The sequence below is a fragment of the Triticum urartu genome, chromosome 3A (genome assembly GCF_056163025.1).
Source record: "Triticum urartu cultivar PI428250 chromosome 3A, HENAU_Tu73, whole genome shotgun sequence".
NCBI lineage: Eukaryota > Viridiplantae > Streptophyta > Magnoliopsida > Poales > Poaceae > Triticum > Triticum urartu.
Genome location: NC_141875.1, coordinates 181,641,966 through 181,661,554, shown reverse-complemented (window position 1 = coordinate 181,661,554; position 19,589 = coordinate 181,641,966). Strand labels below are relative to the sequence as shown.

Below are 19,589 nucleotides of genomic sequence, written 5' to 3'. Positions count from 1 at the left end.
TTCAATGATGCGCTAGGAAAAAATTGGATGTAGAATGGCTCCTGAGGTCCCACTTGATTTTTTTTCTTCATGTATCTATGTTCAGATTTGGTTAGCGTGTCATCTTTGGTATCTACTTGGAAGGCAATTATCCATGGATTACGATTCAGCATTTAACAATCTTTTCTTAACATCTGTACCAAAGACTATACTTATGTTTGTAAAATGAACACTTGGATAATTGGGTTTCTTAAATGCTTGTTTTACCAATATCGGAATTTTATTCCTTGCTTGGGTTTCTTGAGTTTGTAGTGTTGTTAGTAAGGTGGTCGTGGCCATGTTGAGCATTGCTTAGTTCTGACACCTCTTGTATGAGAAGGAACTTGCCCTGTTGTCCCTTCCATGAGCAGATTAACAACCCTCTGAGCTCTTGTTTATCATTTATCTGATGATCCTGGTCTGCTGCTACTTCCATTTTCTTGTGGTGTTGTTTCTGTCCATCTTTAAGATGGCCATAAGTTTGGCCAACAGTGGATAATGCATTCATGCACGTGTCTGTTTTCTTATTGCAGTATAGATTTTGAGATAGAAACATCATTGTCCTTCTTTCATGTGTTTGTATGCTACTTATTTCATGCTACTTGTGAGAGAGATTGAAGAACAAACAAGTTGTTTATTTTCCTGAAAGCCCTTGCAACTATTGTGTATATCTGAAAAATGTGGTTCATTTTCAATTCTTATGCACTGGACGGAGGCACGTGAAGAAGATTCAGCTCTTTCCAGTTCTTTTACTTGTCCAAGTTTTGCTAGGATGCTACTGATTTGATGCGAGAGCTAAGAAGAATCGACAATACACAAACCTGAAGTGTCGATGAAATAACCTCTGCTGTTTCGAGAGATATTGTTGTCCTCGAGATATTTATTTCTGGCCAGTTTATTTAGATGAAGCTATCATGTTACCTCGTGCATTTCGATCATTTTGTTTCAGAGACGTGAGGACATTTAGCCGGAAATAATCTACATATACTGTCAAAGCCATGCCATGTGAATTACTTTTGAACGAATTTATTTTTATCAAATTATGTAACCTATGCTTGTCATATGCAAGGCAATTTATTCTGACCAATCTATTCTGTGATGCCTTGTGATATTTCGTTATGGAAAAGATGTGGGGTAATGTTGCCAGAAAGTTCTGAACTTGATGGATATCTCCAGCAAGTTCTTTGTGTCATATGTAACTGTGGAGTATGTACCTTCTCTGTGTTCTTGTTGCTCATGTAGAGCAGGCTCCCAAACAAGAATATACAGGCAAGTTATGTTGAAAAATCATGACATCATTTGAGTTAAACAGAAAACTAAGTCCCGTCCTGAATCCTCTGCAGCTTATTCCAAGCTGCCAGCAAAAAATGTCGTCTGCGGCAAAATGTTGGCTGCTTGGGACACTGGAACAAGTTCTTCATGCTGCTTAAACCCTGAAAAGAAGCTATTGTTACATTATTAACCTTTTATAGAGCTCAGCATGCACAGGGGGTTGATGCATGCTTACATGATATCTGTAGGTAATATTTACAGGCACACTTTATTTGAGCAAATGGTAGCACATCATAACTGTAACTATAGAAACAGCAAATAATCTGAAGACGTGCGAAAATGCTGAAAATACAGGCATGCTAGGTTTGTACTGCCAAAGTCATGAGGATAGCTAAATCACAACCTATAACATATACATTTTCTGCAACTCTCATTAGAAAGTCGATGATCATGCCATCGCATATAAATGCCCGGACCAATAGCATGGTCACTTAGTCAGTGACAACACAAGATCATGAAAGCAGGTACTCTTCTTAAGTAAAGCTGGTGGCACTTATAGTTTGCCAGTTCATCACAAAGAGGCTGTAAATAGTTAACTTGATTTATTTTATGCCTTGCCAACCGATCACTGCTACAAATCGGGTAGCAAACGGAAATGTATATTAAACCTTGTGTTTAGAACCTGTTGAGGAGCTAGTTTCATTTGCATTTTCTACACTAGCTAGGATGGAAACACCCACCGCCCAGCATGTAGACAAAATTGTACTCCTACTGTAAATGACTGACGAAGGTTCACATAACAATAGATTCTCCTCTACTTTTTGGAGGGAAAGCAGTCATGGCAGCTTTATTGATTCTCAAATATAGTTTCATTACATCAGCTACTAGATTGCAGAAGCAATATAGTCCAGGGGATCTCCTGTCCAGAATCCAGATACAAGTCTGGTATCCCTCGACATTGGCAGCTAACGAACGGGCTACAGTATTACTCTCTATGACAGTGCACGAGGCAGTCCCCCTTCCATGCAGTCTGACACTCTGAATTGGTGCATTGTGTACACCCAATTTGGCCATCCATCCTTGCTTCTGCAGTAGCTCGATGCATCACGTGTGGTTTACAAAGAGCAGCTAGCGAGCGAGGACATCCTTGAGCGCCCTTGCTTGAGCGACTCTAGCTCTCGACGATGGCGGGCATGCTCCTGACGTCGTCCATGGCGACGCGTACTGTTCGGAGGGGGTCGTCGCGGGGGAAGTTGCCGTTGTACATCACTTGGATGTAGCCGTCGTCATCTGCTGCGTCGGAGACGACGCGGGCGGCGAGCCAGAGCAGGAGGCAGTGCCCCGTCGGCAGGATCCCGGCGCGCGTGCGCACCTTCACCGTCATGCCCTTCTTCACCCGGATCGACGACGAAGATGGCATCTTCTTCTTGACGTGCTCTGCCCTTGATGTCGTTTCTTGGGTCGACGTCTCCATGGTGGCAGCTCCAGATGGAGCCGGCGCGGTCGGCATGGCCACTCCGCCCCGCGCGTGCAGGGACGACGGCTTGCTCTGGCTCTGGATCGACGCGTCCTTGCTGATGATCCCGCCTTTGGGCGCGGCGGCGAGCTTCCTGCGCCGGTGGAGCTCGCGGCGGATCGCGCACCGCTCCGAGGACGCTCGCTTCGCCGTAAGAGCCGGCATGGCCTGGTCTTTACCTCTTTGGTGGTGGTTGTGGTTGCGGAGGAGTTGATCGGCGAGAAGATTGCGATGAAAAGAGGAGGGGCCCTGTGCTATATATCAAGCTCGCACGAGGCGGTGGCCTCGCCATATTGTCATCGGAGTGGGACTGACCGGAGGCGTAGGAACTAAGCAATGGCAATGGCGGGGAAGACTGGTTGCCACCGGATTAGATATCTGGTGGTATTCGGATTGGACTGCACGCACGTACGTAGATTGCTTATCAAGGCGCCGATTGACTACCGGATTCGACGCTCTGATCAGCTCAATGGCCCGATGAGCTCGATCGCGTGCGTCATCAGGGCGTCGGGACGCCGCCCGTGTGGCAATGTACATACATGGACGCCAGCCTCCTCACCTTGACTCGTCTCCTCCGTGGCCTCGCCGGCGACGCCGATCCTACACCAGCAACGGCGGCACCGGCTCCTCCACACACTTTCTCCGCCATAGTCATATGGTGTCTGCCATCACATTTCGTTCATCCACATCACCCAACTGCTGCCATGGCGAATTAAATGCAATAAAACCACCACACTCGCAAAAAAGATGTTTTTACATACATTTTGCAGGAAACACCGCACGCAGCGTCTAACTTTTTGCAGATTGCACTTATCGCTTGATTGGCTCTGTTAGGCCAACTGCCAGGAACACAAACTGACATGTTTTTCATCCGTTTGCGTCGCTAGTTTAGCCTGTGTCCGCGCCAATGCGAGCGATGTGCCCAACCGGCTCACCCATTTGTTCTGTTTGATTGGGGAGCTCTTTTTTTGGTACCCTGTAATGAATACTGACAGTTTATTCCTAAAGATCCAACATCCGAGAGAGATGCATAATGCTCGATTTGGGTAAGCAGTATAGCATACACCAGAGCTGGCAAAATGGGCCGGCCCGACCTAGCACGGCCCAGCCCATCGTAACCATGCCTGGCACGGCTCAATCCGCCGTGGCATGATTATTAGTCTGACCATGCCGTGCCGGCCCACATGTTGTCCCCTCTAATCCAGGCACAACCCAAAAGCTATGCGGGTCGGCTCGGCGGCATGCCAGGCACGCCTGTTAGGCAGTTTTGGGATTATTTTTCAGCCATATAAACTTATAAAAATATATAAATAAGAATAAAATAAATAAACGGTCCAGGCAATTCTTATTTGACGTTGCAGGCGCTGGTTCGTTCTGTTTTCGATAATCGGCGCCTGCAGCGGCTACTCCCACGTCTTTGTCGGGCCGGCCCATATTTTATTTTATTTCCCGTTTTCTAAACTTGAGATAAACTGCAAAAAAGAGCACGAGCTAGGATTCAAACCCACGTCGCAAGTTATCAGTGGTCGACGCGTAACCAACTTGACCACTTCTTTATTCCTTTTTTTCTCTTTTCTCTATCCTTTTCAACTTACTTTTTCCAAATTCGTAATTGTTTTTTTCAAATAGATGAACTTATATGTGATTTGAGAGAGCAACTAATTAATGAGCGCTTCTTTGGGAGTTTCACGACGATCAGCATCACTTGGCGCGCTCTCAGCCGTCCGTCACGTGTCGCGCTCTGGGCGCTTCCTCCAGATTTTGTTTTTTTCGCACGCGTTTTCGGCTTTTTAAATGGTTTTTTCCGGGTTTTTGTCGACGTTTCGGTTTTTCACCTGTCTTCCTTAGCTTTTGGAACAAAAAAAATTACATGAAAAAACACGTTTTCTTTTTTTTCGCGAGAGTCATGGTTTTGCTTTCGCGAGAGGCACTGTTTTGCTTTCGCGAGAGTCACGACCGTGCCTCTCGAAAACGAAAAAAAAACGTGTTTTTATTTTTTACCTTTCGCGAGAGGCACGGTTGTGCTTTCGTGAGAGTCACGACCGTGCCTCTTCGGAAACGAAACAAAATGTGTTTTTTGTTTTTTTTCCTTCCGAGAGAGGCACGGTTTTGCTTCCGCGAGACGCATGGTTGTGCTTTCGCGAGAGTCACGGCCGTGCCTCTCGGAAACGAGAAAAAAACATGTTTTTTGTTTTTTTCTTCCGTGAGAGGCATGGTTGTGCTTTCGCGAGAGGCACGGACGTGTCTCTTTCGAAAAGGGAAAAACCCGTGCTCCCGGTTCATTTTTTCGTCCATTTTTTTCGTGAAAAAAAGTTCGTCAAAACCTATCAACATGGGTTCTAGTTTTGAAGATCTCAACGCGAACGATGAAAACGGTTCGAGATTTGGACGCACGATTTAAGAGATAAAATGTTTTAAATAAACGAATCTACAAAAAAAAGGAAAAACTCCCAGGTTGCGACAAGTGGTGCACATACAACGCGTCATTTGTCACAATCTGGAAATGTGGGAGTGATCTTTGCAATGAGTACTCCTCAATTAGTGATTTCAATGATTTGAGGGCAATTTAGGAAGATTAAGGGGTTGTTTGGTTCCCAGACACACCTTGCCACACTTTGCCACGCCTAACCTTAGACAAGTTTGACCAAGTTAGGTAGGTGTTTGGCTATAGCCACACCTAAGGCAAGGATTTTTTTTATGAGCAGTGAACCCCATATGTCATAGACACAAAAAGTGTGGCAAGATTCCCATAGACAAGCCAAAGTGTGGTTAACAATATGAGCAACTCAACTAAGACAAATGTGGCAAAAATCATGTGACAATATATAACAAAGAAAGTCACAATCCAAACAGCCCCTAATTTTCAGCTCGTCGGGCGGATTGAGGAGACCCACCCATTCTCATTCGCCGTGCTCATAGCCCAAAAGTCACGAGGACAGCTAAATGTCTAAATCACCAATATAAAAAATAAGTACTTTCCTATCTAAAGTCAAAAAATATCTTACATTATGAGATAGATGGAGTATTTCACTCTTCTATAATTTTCATTCTCTACAATCTCTTTAGGACAAGTTGAGCAGCTAAGTTCATTTGCATTCTCTGCCTTAGGGTGGAAACCCCACCGGCAAGTATGCGTAAATAAAGTTGTTTTTCCAGTTCTTATATTTTGGCAGAGAAGAGGTAGTAAATGAGTAACGAAGGTTCACATAACAATAGAACCTCCTCTTTTTTTCTAGGGGAAAAAATCCATCATTGCAGGAAGCTTTATTGATTCTCAAATATAGTTTGATTACATCATCTACTAGACTAGACGAGAAACAATAAAGTCCGGCCGGGTGATCTAGCTCCTGTCCAGATGACTACACTCCTCATAAACCGCCCAAGCTTCTGTAGCTGAAAAGCCTCCATCATGCAGATGCAGCACCTTCATGCAGTCTGAAACTCTGAATTGATGATCAGCTTTGTACTCCTCGTAGTTTACCATCCATCCGGCTCTAACTCTCGCCGATGGCGGGCATGCTCCTGACGTCGTCCATGGCGACGCGCACGGTTCGGAGGGGGTCGTCGCGGGGGAAGTTGCCGTTGTACATCACTTCGAGGAACCCGTCATCTGCTGCGTCGGAGACGACGCGGGCGGCGAGCCAGAGCAGGAGGCAGTGCCCCGTCGGCAGGATCCCGGCGCGCGCGCGCACCTTCACCGTCATGCCCTTCTTCACCCTGATCGACGAAGAGCGCGACCGGGTCGGTATGGTTGGCATGTTCTTGATGCACGCTGCTCCGGCGGTGGCGGATAGCTCCGTGGTGTCAGCTCCACTTGAATCCGATGGGCAGGGTGACGCGGGGTTGCTGGGAACTCCCGAGGCCCTTTTGACAGCGGAAACTTTCATCTTGGACGCGGCCGGGATGAGCGCGGATCGGCGCGGCGGGGCGGTGCACCTCTTGGCAACCTGTCCCAGCGGCACAGACGCGGCGATCTCCTTGGCCACGGCGGCAACCTGCTTCTTGGTGGCCACTGCCGCTGGCGCGTGCTGCGGGATTGACGCAGGCGACGTCGCGACCCCGGCTTGCGGGCGTGGCACCGGCATGGTCATGGACGACGGCTTCCTCGGCTTGACGATCCCTCCTTTGGGCGCGGCGGCGAGCTTCCTGCGCCGGTGGAGCTCGCGGCGGATCACGCACCGCTCCGAGGAAGAGCGCTTCGCCATGAGAGCCGGCATGGCTTGGTCTTTGCCTCTTTGGTGGTGGTTGCGGAGGAGGAGTCGATCAGCGAGGAGATTACGATGAGAAGATGGGAGGCGCTATGCTATTTATCAAGCTAGTATAAGCTAGCACGAGGCGGTGGCGGGAGGGAGAGCTCGCCTCGGCGTCGGAGTGGTAAGGAAGCGTGGGAACTAAGCACGGTGACAGAAACCGAATTGGCGGGGAAGACTAATTAATTACTCCCGATGAAATTTGGATCCGACTGTACGTGGATTGCTTATTGGAGCTCGCGTGCGTGATCTTGGTGTCGATCGGGATTTATAGGAATACCAAAAAAGTTCATCAATTGAAAAAATGTTCGCTCATTCACAAAATGCTCGTGCATTACAAAATGTGCCGTCAAACAAAAAAGCAATTAAAAAAAACTGTTCCAAAAAAAATTGTTGATCCAGAAAATGTTCACACAAATACTCGCGTATTTGAAATTGTTAACATTTTTAAAATCTGTTTATGAATTTGTACAAAATATTCAAGATTACATAAGAATATTCACTAATTTGGAAAATATTCAAGATTACATAAGAATGTTCACAGCTGTGTCCAAAAGTTTAAACAGATGTTTGAAAAAAAAATGAAAAGGAGAAAAAAGAAAAAACGAAATCTAAACATTAAGTAAAGAACGAAAATGAAAAGATCTGAAAAAATGAAACGAAAAAACATAAAAAAAGAAAATAAAAATGCCTGGGGAACCTTCCAAATCTGGGAAAATGTTAGTTGGGCTGGCCTATAATTGTATCTGTAAGGCATGGGTGTGCGCGCCGTACTTAACCAGTGAGTCGCGCGCCAAATAGGATCCCGACGGTACATAGTCGCTCCCATGGAAAGGCACATTTCAAAGGAATATCCTATTTGCTGAGCCAAAATGTACAAGAGTCTTTTTTTTCCAAAAAATTTAAAGCTTTATTCAAAAGAAGGCGTTCGTTGAACAGTCAGCCAATAGGTTACTAATCAAAAAGCTCGTTGTTTCAGTAAGCCAGCTTTTGATGCCACACACCATGTAAGCACTTTTTGCACAAAAGATGAGCTGGGCCGTTGGCAGATCTACTTAACCACTTGTCGTACATCCGCGGGTAACCGGTTTTGTTTGTACCCCCCCCCCCCCTTTATTGTTTCCTTTTCTATTCTTTTTTTCCCGTAAATTCAAAAAAGCTAAAAAAAAATTAAATTGTTAAAATTTAAAATGGTTTGGAATTTATTTTTTCTACCCCCATCATTCAAAATTTGTTTTGTTCTTTTAAAAATTGTTCCCAATTTCAAAGTTCGTTCAATTTTTAAATCAATGTCTACAAATTCAAAAAAGTTTGGAGTTTCAAAATTTAGTTCACACTTAAAACTTTGTTCCTATTTCCAAAAATATGTTCCATTTTAACAAATTGGTCATGTTTGCAAAAACAAAATGTTGAAAATTCTCAAAAAGGGTTCATAGTTTAAATGCTTCAGCGATTTAAAAATGTATGATATTTCACAAAATGTTCACAATTTCAAATGTTGTTCACATTAAAAAAAAAATTTGGAAAATATCCAGCATTTCAAAACTGTTCACAATTTTCAAAATGTTCTCAAATCTTGACGCTGTAGTGTGTTCTTAAATATTTTGCGCTTCGTATACATTTCCAACAGCCATCAGTTATAGTGGCTACTAGCGGGCGTTTAGGAGTATTAGGTCGTGAGTTCGATTCCTCTCCTCCACAGTGCATTTTTAGGACTTTTAGGTTGCGCGCTAAAAGAACAAACTCACTCGTGCCTCTGTGGGGCGGCCCAGTCGCGTTAACTCTTGTGTGTCGCGCCCCTACATTTCGCAAAAACCAAACAGTTTTGTTAATTTTGAAAACTGATTCATATAAGAGGACCCCATTTCCTATTCTTCGCTTGCCGCGGCAAATTGCCGCAGTTTCGCACAAGTGCGTAAGCTACTGAAGCTAGGATGGGCCACTGCATTTCGACGTGTTACACCCGCGCGCCACCCGGTTTTGGAAAGCTTCTCGAATGTTCCTGGATTGGGTTTTTCTCTTTACCAAGTTTTGTGATTTTTTTTTGTTTTTTTTTTTCTGATTATGTTTTGTTTCTTCTTGTTTTATTTATGTTTCCGTTTCTTCAAAAAAATCATAATTTGCAAAAGTTGTTCAGAGTTTTCATAATTTGCATAAAGTAGCACTTTGTAATGGGTCAGCCCATTAGCTTTCATCTGGTTTCAGTTTTGGGAAGAATCAGGAGGCTTTTGTGCAGTTTTTTAGTTTTTGTATATTTGCTTGTTTTACTTTTAGTTTTTTACTTCTCGTTTTTAAATTTATAAACAATGTCAAATTTCTGAGCATTTCTTTAGTTCGTGATTTTGTTTAATAAGTGGTGGTTTTTTTTAAGTTCATGACATTTCTCAAATTTATAAACTTCTCTTAAAACTAGTTAACTTTTTAAATCCAAGAATTTCTTAAAACTTGTGAAGAGTTTTCAATGTGATCAACTTTTTGTAGATGCATTGAATAAACAAATAAAATCATTATATTTCTGAAAATTTAATAAATAGTTTTCAAATTTGTGAGCTTATTTTTAAATTAAGATCATTTCTTCAATTTCCTGAACTTTTTTTAAAATTCATGAATGTTTTTCAAACATGCAAACAGTTTTTTAATGTACACCTTTTTTAATCTGTAAAAAACCGAAGTTTGTTTTTCAAAGGTCAACCAGTAGCTGACGGGTGACCTGGTGAGGGAAGCCAGAGGGTGAGGGGAGCACCTATGCAGCGCTGCAGGTGCCCGTTATCGAGTTTGCACTCGCATCGTCGCTGGCATGGGCCGGGCCCAAAGTTAAAAAAAGCGGTAGGATTAAGCAAGGCGATTGGCTTTTGCCTAGTGCCTAGATGGTGTTTAAGCGCATCGCCATAGGTGTGACCTAGGCAGCAATATAGTTTTTACTATCAGGGTGTATATTGGCTATTATGTGTATTAACAGTAATTTAGGGCATATAAATAAATTAACTACCATGTACTGCCATTGATATGTGGCCCGTTTAGCATATCAGAACAATATGGCATCATTTCTTGTCTGGATAGACAATTTCTTGCTTGCCCTGTCTAGACTCCCATTTATGCCTAGACGAGGCGTTTGGCTGTCCAGCACCAAAGCGTACCTAAGCACCTCTTAGGCACTGTCTTTTCCAACAGAGGCCGGGCCACGAGTGCGGTCGCTCGCTCACTTGGGATAACAAAAACAGTCACTACTGTTGAGTTCGATTGCTTGCTTCGTTGGATAGGCTTCAAGCTAGAACCCAAGTTTTTCTCTTTTTTTGTGGTTGATCCGGTAAGAAAACCCGCCCAGTTTTTCTGTTTCTTACAAAATAAAATTGTGAAATAAAAAAATGTTAACAGTTTAAAGAAAAAAGTTCATCCATTTTGAACAAAAGTTCGCCGCTTTAAAAAAGTTCATCGATTTTGAAATAAATACGTGAAATTTTTAAAAAGTTAACCGAATATGAACAAAAATCATCAGATTTGTAAAAAGTTCATCTACTCTGAAAAAAGTTCATTGATTTTGCAAAAAAAATGTCTATTTGAAAAAAAGTTCATTGCTTTTGAAAAAATGTTGATCAAATTTGAAAAAAAAAACATCTATTCGCAAACAATTCATCTACCCGGAAGAAGAAGAAAACAGAAAATGAAAAAGGAAAACAATAAAAAGGAAAAGGGGAAAAGAAAGAATAAAATTAAAAAAAACTGAAGTTGACCACATCCAGCTGTGTGGCGTGTTCCTTATACCAGCTTGCCTCGGCACCAGAGGTCGCTGGTTCTATTCGCCGATAGCTCGCTTTTTTGCGGACAAAACCAAGTGGCACGGCTGTGCCTCTCGCGGAAACGAAACCGTGTCTTTCGCAGAAGCAAAAATAAAGAAAATGCGTTTTTTCGCACAAATTTTTTTCTCAATTTTTTTGAGTCCAAAAGCTAAGGAAAACCGGTGAAAACCAAAAATTCGAAAAAACCCAAAAAACCCGCTTAAAAGTCGACTTGGGAAGTCCACGCAACACATCGCTCGATGGGCCTGGCCCATGTATTGGTCGGTTTCCACTGATTTTCTTTGATTTGTTTGTTTGTAATAAAAATTTGGCTTGTAACATGTCAAATTTTCAATTTGGAATGTTTTACAATTATTAGCTAAGCATCTATGCATGTTGTTTGAAATTGAGTGGCATTTAAAATTTCAGAGGCAGTTGAGTTTTTTTTTCTTGAATTTGGACTTGATTGGCATTTGAAATTTTATTTCAAAAATACTTGAGCAAAAGTATGAGAGGAGTAAACATGACACTCCAAAAAAATGTCAGAAAAAAATATTGTCAAAAGTCTGAATTCAAATTTGAATTTATTTGGAGTTTGTAGAAAATGTTTTTTTAATTTCTGTTTTGCCTCTGGAAAAATGTTCACATTGTATGATTAATTATTCTGATTTTATTGGTATATATATGTACTATATAAAAATATTATAGATTTCTCTTATTTTAATTTTTTTCCTCTGCCTTATTTCAAAAAAAAGAGAAGCCCTCTGAACTGGCCAGGCCGACGGCCCAGCCAGCGAAGCCGCAGCCCAGCCAGCGCCGAGCCGCCAGCCCAGCGCAGCGCGCCGCACGCCCGAGTCGCCTCCGCTTCGGTCACCCGCTCGCTTCTCCCCCTCCTCTCTCACTGACAGCGGGACCCGCCCCTGTTATTTCCCCTCCTCCATGCCTTGCCAAGCCGGAGCACAATCGGAGCACGCCCGTCACCGCGATCTTCCCGGGATCACGCTCCGAAGCCTTCCCCTCCTTCAGGTTGATGTCCTATAAATACCTACGCCCTTCCTCCCTCGAACCCCCCTAAAACCCTACTCCAAAACCCACCACAGCTCCGCCACCATCCGAACCGATCTTGCTCCGCCGCCGCTGTTCATCCGCCCCACCCGACGCCGATGAGCATCACCTCGACCCCTCTTTCCATCCACACGGACGCCCTCTTCATTACGCACCTCTTTGACATCCTCTCTTCTCCCAGGGATCACCGGAGTCGCCGCCTTGAGCATCACCGCCCATCGCCGGAGTTGGAGCTCACCAGGAGCTCTGTCGAGCTTGTGTCGCTCGCTACCATCACCCTCGTCCACCGCTGAGACCACCACCGCCCCCGCAACACTCCGCCGCCTCGCCCCGGACCACCGGAGCCACCGCGTCGTCGCCGCCCGAGCCGCCGTTGTCCGGCGTCGCCGTCGAGTTCGCTGTAAGCCACCGGAACCCCCCACCACCGTTGGATCGCGCATGTACGGCCTAGATTAGATCACACGAAGGGTTAGATTTATTTGTTTAGATCGGTTTTAGTTCGTTCTTTTCCCGGTTTAGTTACGGTTTATTCCAATTGATCGAACCGGTCGGTTATTCTGTTTAGCCGCGGGCGCGTTTTATTTAGTTTTCGCCTGAGCGTTAGATATGCCCAGTAGCATCTGTTTTGTTTTTAGTTTTAGTTTTAGTTTCTGTTTTTAAAACAGAATAGTTCTATTCTTGTAAAATATATAACTTTTAGGTTATTTATGAATTTTAGTTGATTCTTTTTGCTCTAGTTTGCAAATTTCCTATAGTTTTTGTAGAAAATAGTTTCGGCCATGTTTTAGTTTTTAAAAATTGTTTTATATTAGTTTTAGTCAGATTAGTATTTCTACTATAATTTGAGCTAGAATTAATATTTTTAGGTGATTCTTTTTGCCACTGCTTACTTTTGAGCTAGCCAAGCAGTAGGAACTTGTTGCGGTATTTGTAGATTTTATTAAAATTAGTTTTAGTCGAAATCATGCTTTTCTAGTTTTATTTAGCTTGCTACTGCTTCCTGCTGTTCTAGTTATTATAGAATTCTAATTTACCCCTGTTATAATTTATTTTGAATTACTTTCTGTAGTTACAGAGGGTGAACATTTATTTACAGCAAAATAAAAGTTTTATTTTATTTTCTTATTAGTTTTGTTTTAGGCATAATAGGAGTTCTATAATAGCTATTGATGTGATTCTTTTTGCACCTAGTTTATATGCTGTTTTCCTTTATGTTAGTTAGCAAAACCCTTGTTTTGGTTCTGTTAAGAAAAGTTTTAGTAGGCTAAAACTATTTCTTTGTTGTTGCTTGAAGTGATGGAAACCTTGATTTTGTTTTCCTCGAGTTTTCTTTGGTTTTGGTTTGAGTGCTTGTGTGATTTCCTTTAGCTTATTGTTATGTTATTTAGTGGAGTACTTATTTGTGCTATTGTTTGACTCGATAGAATTCCCGGAGTGCGAGGCCTGCTATTACGAGTCGCTAGCTTTCGAAGACCGCCAGCCAGGAAAGTCATTGGATCATGTTTTACAATAACTATGATTTTGTTGCATTAGAATTATTCCTCCCCATCATGCATGCAGTAGGAGAATTTTAAGTTATGTTCTTGAGTAGTATCATGAGGTAGGATGAACCCAATTCCCTTGTTACCATTGCCCGGGACGATGTAGTTTATTTTTCTATGCTCGTAGACGGGGTTGGTTGAGAGATTCATAAGAGAGATGTGAGAGTCAAGATGATGACAACCCCATGACTTCAAGCTCAAGATGGACTTCAAATTCACTACTGGGTGGAGGACGGTTGACGGGCACCCTGGAGCAACCAGCGGATGGTCGGGATGCATAGCGCCATGACATCTTGCGGAAAGCTTCACCCAGCCACGAAGAGACGGATGGATACCCCCTGACCGGAAGCTTACCTGTGCAGCCGCAAGCCATTATGGGCTCTGGCTGGGTTGACCTTAGGCATGACTCTGGACGGACGATGCCAGCAGATGTAGAAGAACGGTAGGACATGGTGGGCACCGGCAGTGCCTAGAGAAACTCTACGGAAAACCCTGTTTTCATTCGTCCCGTCTTCAAACACCAGGCAGTGCGAGGACATAAAGGAGGGAACGAATCTTGCGGGTAAAGTGCACAAGACTCTGCAGAGTAACAACCTAATCGATTAGTCGTGTCCCCGGTTACGGACAAATGAGCATCTGGAAATTGGAGTATTTCAAAAATCTCAACACTAAACATAATTAATTAATTGTTGGGTTATTAATAATTTCAGGTATGAGACACTGGTTGGCGGAACCATCTCATTAACAACCAACACTTTGTAGTAATTGCAATCAAGTCCCTTGTTGTAGGAAAAAAACTGGCTTTTTCGCAAAAATATAACACTTAGAGCCCCACAGCCAAATTGCATATAGTGTTAGCATTATTATTTGTTGTTGTCTCTATGACTTGCCGGCATATTCAAAATGCTGACCTACACGGCTGCAACGTCTCATGTTGCAGAGGAGTTTTCCGACCAGGAGTGAGGCTACGATCTATGCTCGGTGATTGCCCTATGGAGTTGGATGGACTCGCTTATCGTCTACGCTTCTGCAGCTTTATTTAGTTTATTTCTCATGAGTTGGCCTTCGGCCGAATTTATTATGATGTAATAAAGACTCGATATGAGAATTGTGTAATAAATTCAGGTGTGATTGAACTTTGAATCTTTTCATCAATGTACTGCGTGTGCCAGCATTCTTGGGATGGTACAACTACATAGAGACTTGACCGATTTTGGGTCGGGTCATTACAGAGATGGTATCAGAGCACACGCTGACCGTAGGATGTAACCCCTAGGATCGGAAATCCATAGGAAGAAACTATTTTATTTTATATCCTTATCATTCCGTAATTCTCCCCTGTTCATTTCTGACTTCACTCCGATTTTCAACATTCTAGATGGACGCCGAGTTCACCCCAGTTCTGCTACCGGAGTTTTGCCAGCCGGATGAGTCGATGTTTTTCGGCAAGCTGGTTCGGATCATGAAGAAGCTGAAGATTGCCCTGCCCTCAATCATCGGGAAGCCTACCAATGCACTTCTGACGAATACCCGCTACAGGATTAAGGTGCACATTCCAGGGAGGACCTTCGGAGGACATTCAGAACCCATCGACTTTGAGTTTACTGCCTTCACCTGGATCCTCGGAAGAGACATGGCGATTTATCGTGCACTTGGACATCTCCAAGAAGAGTACAGGGCCGAGCTCGACCCATCAGACCTCGCCATGATTTCTAGCAGAGCTAGGAATGGAGATATCATCCGTACCGTGGAGGACGACTCCATTCTTTCATATGTCCAAGACTTGGAGAGTCTCCTCAGGAACCAGGAAATCCAGACGCGTCTAAGCTCGAAGGTACACAGGAGGTTGTTGTTCTGTGAACTAGACCTAGAGGAGAAGGCACGCGCCGACTTCCTTGAACATGAAGAAGTCAAGCATTTTATGGATAGAATAGAGGACCGGGATAAATATATTGCCACACTGGAGGAGAAGATGGACCTGGGAGAAGACCTTTTTCCGAGTGGAGATGATGGACCCCTCGCGAGCAATGACCAGGATTATGAAGAGAGCTCCATCGAAGGAAGCCGCAAGAGGAGGCGCCGCATCAGAGGACGCCGCACCGGAGGATGCCGCACCAGAGGACGCAAGGATAATTGATGAAGACATTTAGTCGACCGCCATGTTATTTTATTTTTCGTCGATCAGTTAGGCCGTTATTTCTAATTAGTCATGAAATTTTGTAATCCGAGTTTGAACCTTGTTTGAGTTGAATGAATAAATGATTGGTGTGATTATGATTGTGCATTCATTTGGGTAGTGCTATTTTCTCATTAGACCCTTGTTCTATTCTAATTCCATCCACTCCAAAACACCAGATGCCTCCGAGACGTGACCCCGGTTTCACTTTCCTGCTGGAGCTCACCCAGCTGATTCAACAGCAGAATGCCTTAATGCAAATGCTCATCCAAAACCAAGGCAACAACAACAACAACAACAACAACAATCCACCGCCACCACTCCCTATCGATAACCTGACCCGGTTCCTAAGGCTGAATCCGCCGGTGTTCTCTAGTAGCACCGAGCCGATTGTAGCTGATGATTGGCTCCGCAAAATCGGAAGCGAGCTAGAAACTGCTGGATGCACAGATGCTGAGAAGGTGCGTTTTGCCGCACATCAACTAGATGGACCTGCATCCTCTTAGTGGGAGAACTGCGTCGCCACTTATCCGGTCGCCACCATGACATGGGATCAGTTCCAGCGGGCTTTCCGCACCTCTCATGTCTCAGCTAGAGCCATGAGTCTGAAGAAGCGTGAGTTCCGCAACTTACGCCAGGGGAACCGTACTATGAGGCAGTATGTGGATGAGTTCAGCAAATTATCTCGCTATGCCCCAGATGATGTTGATACGTCTCCATCGTATCTACTTTTCCAAACACTTTTGCCCTTGTTTTGGACTCTAACTTGCATGATTTGAATGGAACTAACTCGGACTGACGTTGTTTTCAGCAGAATTACCATGGTGTTATTTATGTGCAGAAACAAAAGTTCTCGGAATAACCTGAAACTTCATGGAGCAACTTTTTGGAAAATATAAAAAATACCTACAAAAGATGAAGGCCAGGGGCCCACCACCTGTCCACAGGGTGGGGGGCGCGCCCCCTACCTCGTGCCCCCTAGAGCTCCTCCGACTCCAACTCCAACTCTATATACTGTGTTTCAGGGAGAAAAAAATCAAAGAGAAGAATTCATCGCGTTTTACGATACAGAGCCGCCGCCAAGCCCTAAAACCTCTCGGGAGGGCTGATCTGGAGTCCGTTCGGGGCTCCGGAGAGGGGAATCCGTCGCCATCGTCATCATCAACCATCCTCCATCACCAATTTCATGATGCTCACCACCGTGCGTGAGTAATTCCATCGTAGGCTTGCTGGACGGTGATGGGTTGGATGAGATCTATCATGTAATCGAGTTATTTTTGTTAGGGTTTGATCCCTAGTATCCACTATGTTCTAAGATTGATGTTGCTATGACTTTGCTATGCTTAATGTTTGTCACTAGGGCCCGAGTGCCATGATTTCAGATCTGAACCTATTATATTTTCATCAATATATGAGAGTTCTGGATCCTATCTTGCAAGTCTATAGTCACCTATTATGTGTTATGATCCGTTAACCCTGAAGTGACAATAATCGGGATACTTACCGGTGATGACCGTAGTTTGAGGAGTTCATGTATTCACTAAGTGCTAATGCTTTGGTCCAGTACTCTATTAAAAGGAGACCTTAATATCCCTTAGTTTCCGTAAGGACCCCGCTGCCACGGGAGGGTAGGACAAAAGATGTCATGCAAGTTCTTTTCCATAAGCACGTATGACTATATTCGGAATACATGCCTACATCACATTGATGAACTGGTGCTAGTTCTGTGTCACCCTAGGTTATGACTGTTACATGATGAACTGCATCCGGCATAATTCTCCATCACCGATCCATTGCCTATGAGCTTTCCATATATTGTTCTTCGCTTATTTACTTTTCCGTTGCTACTGCTATCATCACTACAAAATACCAAAAACATTACTTTTGCTATCATTACCTTTTATTATCATTGCCACTACTATCATATTACTTTTCTACTAAACACTTTGCTGCAGATACTAAGTTTCCAGGTGTGGTTGAATTGACAACTCAGCTGCTAATACTTGAGAATATTCTTTGGCTCCCCTTGTGTCGAATCAATAAATTTGGGTTGAATATTCTACCCTCGAAAACTGTTGCGATCCCCTATACTTGTGGGTTATCAAGACTATTTTCTGGCACCGTTGCTGGGGGAGCATAGCTCTAATCTTTGAGTCACTTGGGATTTATATCTGCTTATCATTATGAAGAACTTGAGAGATCCAAAAACCAAGATTTATCACTCAACTACGAGGGGAGGTAAGGAACTGCCATCTAGCTCTGCACTTGATTCACCTTCTGTTATGAGTAAGCTTGCGACACCTAAACCTGCTTCTGCTATTCGTTCTGATATGTCGCATGTTATTGATGATGCTACTTCTGCTATGCATGATACTTATGATAAAACTACTTCTATACTTGATACTACTGTGCCACTTGGTGAATTTCTTGATGAACAACTTGCTAGGGCTAGAGAGAATGAAAATGTTGAATCTGATATTACTGATGAAATTGATGATGAAGACTTGCCTGTTATTCCTGAGGGTTATGTTTTTGATAAAGAAGCTTCTTTAGCTATTTTAGATTGCAAAGATAGATACGAACTCAAGAGGTTATTAGCTAAATGGAATCAGCAATCTCTAAATGCTAGAATGAAACCTGACCCTGCTTTTGCTACTTCACCTATCCGTGTTACCGATAAGGATTATGAATTCTCTGTTGATCCTAATATAATTACTTTGGTTGAATCTGATCCTTTTCATGGCTATGAATCTGAAACTGTTGTGGCACATCTTACTAAATTAAATCATATAGCTACCCTGTTCACTAATGATGAGAGAACTCGTTACTTTTATATCCTTAAAATATTTCTGTTCTCATTAAAGGGTGATGCTAAGATATGGTTTAATTCTCTTGATCTTGGTTGTGTGCGTAGTCCCTAGGATATGATTTATTACTTCTCTGCTAAATATTTCCCTGCTCATAAGAAACAAGCTGCTTTAAGGGATATATATAATTTTGTGCAAATTAAAGAAGAGAGTCTCCCACAAGCTTGGGGGAGGCTTCTCAAGTTACTTAATGCTTTGCCTGATCATCCGCTTAAGAAAAATGAAATACTTGATATCTTTTATAATGGACTAACCGATGCTTCCAGAGATTACCTGGATAGTTGTGCTGGTTCTGTTTTCAGGGAAAGGACACCGGATGAAGCTGAAATTCTATTGAATAATATGCTGACAAATGAAAATAATTGGACACCTCCTGAGCTAGTTCCTGAGCCTATTCCTAAACCAACTCCGAAGAAAAGGGGTATTCTATTTCTCAGTCCTGAAGATATGCAAGAGGCAAAGAAATCTATGAAAGAAAAAGGTATTAAAGCTGAAGATATTAAGAATTTACCTCCTATTGAAGAAATACATGGTCTTAATTTACCGCCTGTTGAAGAAACATATGATCTTAATCCATTACCTATTGAAGAAACTCATGGTCTTGATAACCCGACATAAGTAGTAAAGGTAAATTCTCTCTATAGATATGATAAAGCTGAAATCCCATTTACTATTTTTGCTAGCCCATGCTTAGATGAGTTTGATAAATTTATGGCTAAGCAAGAAGATTTTAATGCTTATTTTGGTAGACAACTGAAATACAATTCAAATATGCTTGAACACTTGGGTGATTATATGGCTAATGTCAAAGGTGAACTTAAACTTATTAGTAAACATGCTTCTATGGTTACCACTCAAGTAGAACAAGTACATAAAGCTCAAAATGATTTTCTCAATGAATTGAATACTAAGAATAATGATTATACTGTTAGAGTGGCTACTAGAACTGGTAGAATGACTCAGGAACCTTTGTATCCTGAAGGCCACTCTAAGAGAATTGAGCAGGATTCTCAGAGAAATAATGTAGATGCACCTAGTCCTTCTAAAAGGAAGAAAAAGAAAAATGATAGGACTTTGCATGCTTCTAGTGAACCTATTACTGAAACAT

The 19,589-nt window shown here is 42.9% G+C and overlaps 1 protein-coding gene and 1 non-coding gene across 2 annotated transcripts; both read left to right on the top strand.

Annotated features, from left to right (window-relative positions):
• Nucleotides 1-312: 312 nt before the first annotated feature.
• LOC125549724 (small nucleolar RNA snoR1) lies at nucleotides 313-408 on the top strand. The gene has a single exon (XR_007301450.1). It is a non-coding gene; the product is annotated as a small nucleolar RNA snoR1 (small nucleolar RNA).
• Nucleotides 409-14,816: 14,408 nt separating this feature from the next.
• LOC147979123 (uncharacterized) lies at nucleotides 14,817-15,575 on the top strand. The gene has a single exon (XM_087515050.1). The coding sequence runs from the start codon at nucleotides 14,817-14,819 to the stop codon at nucleotides 15,573-15,575; it is 759 nt and encodes a 252-aa protein (XP_087371176.1).
• Nucleotides 15,576-19,589: the final 4,014 nt, after the last annotated feature.

What these genes read in the sequence shown, in the direction of transcription:
- LOC147979123 (XM_087515050.1), top strand. Translation starts at nt 14,817, where the DNA reads ATGGACGCCGAGTTCACCCCAGTTCTGCTACCGGAGTTTTGCCAGCCG.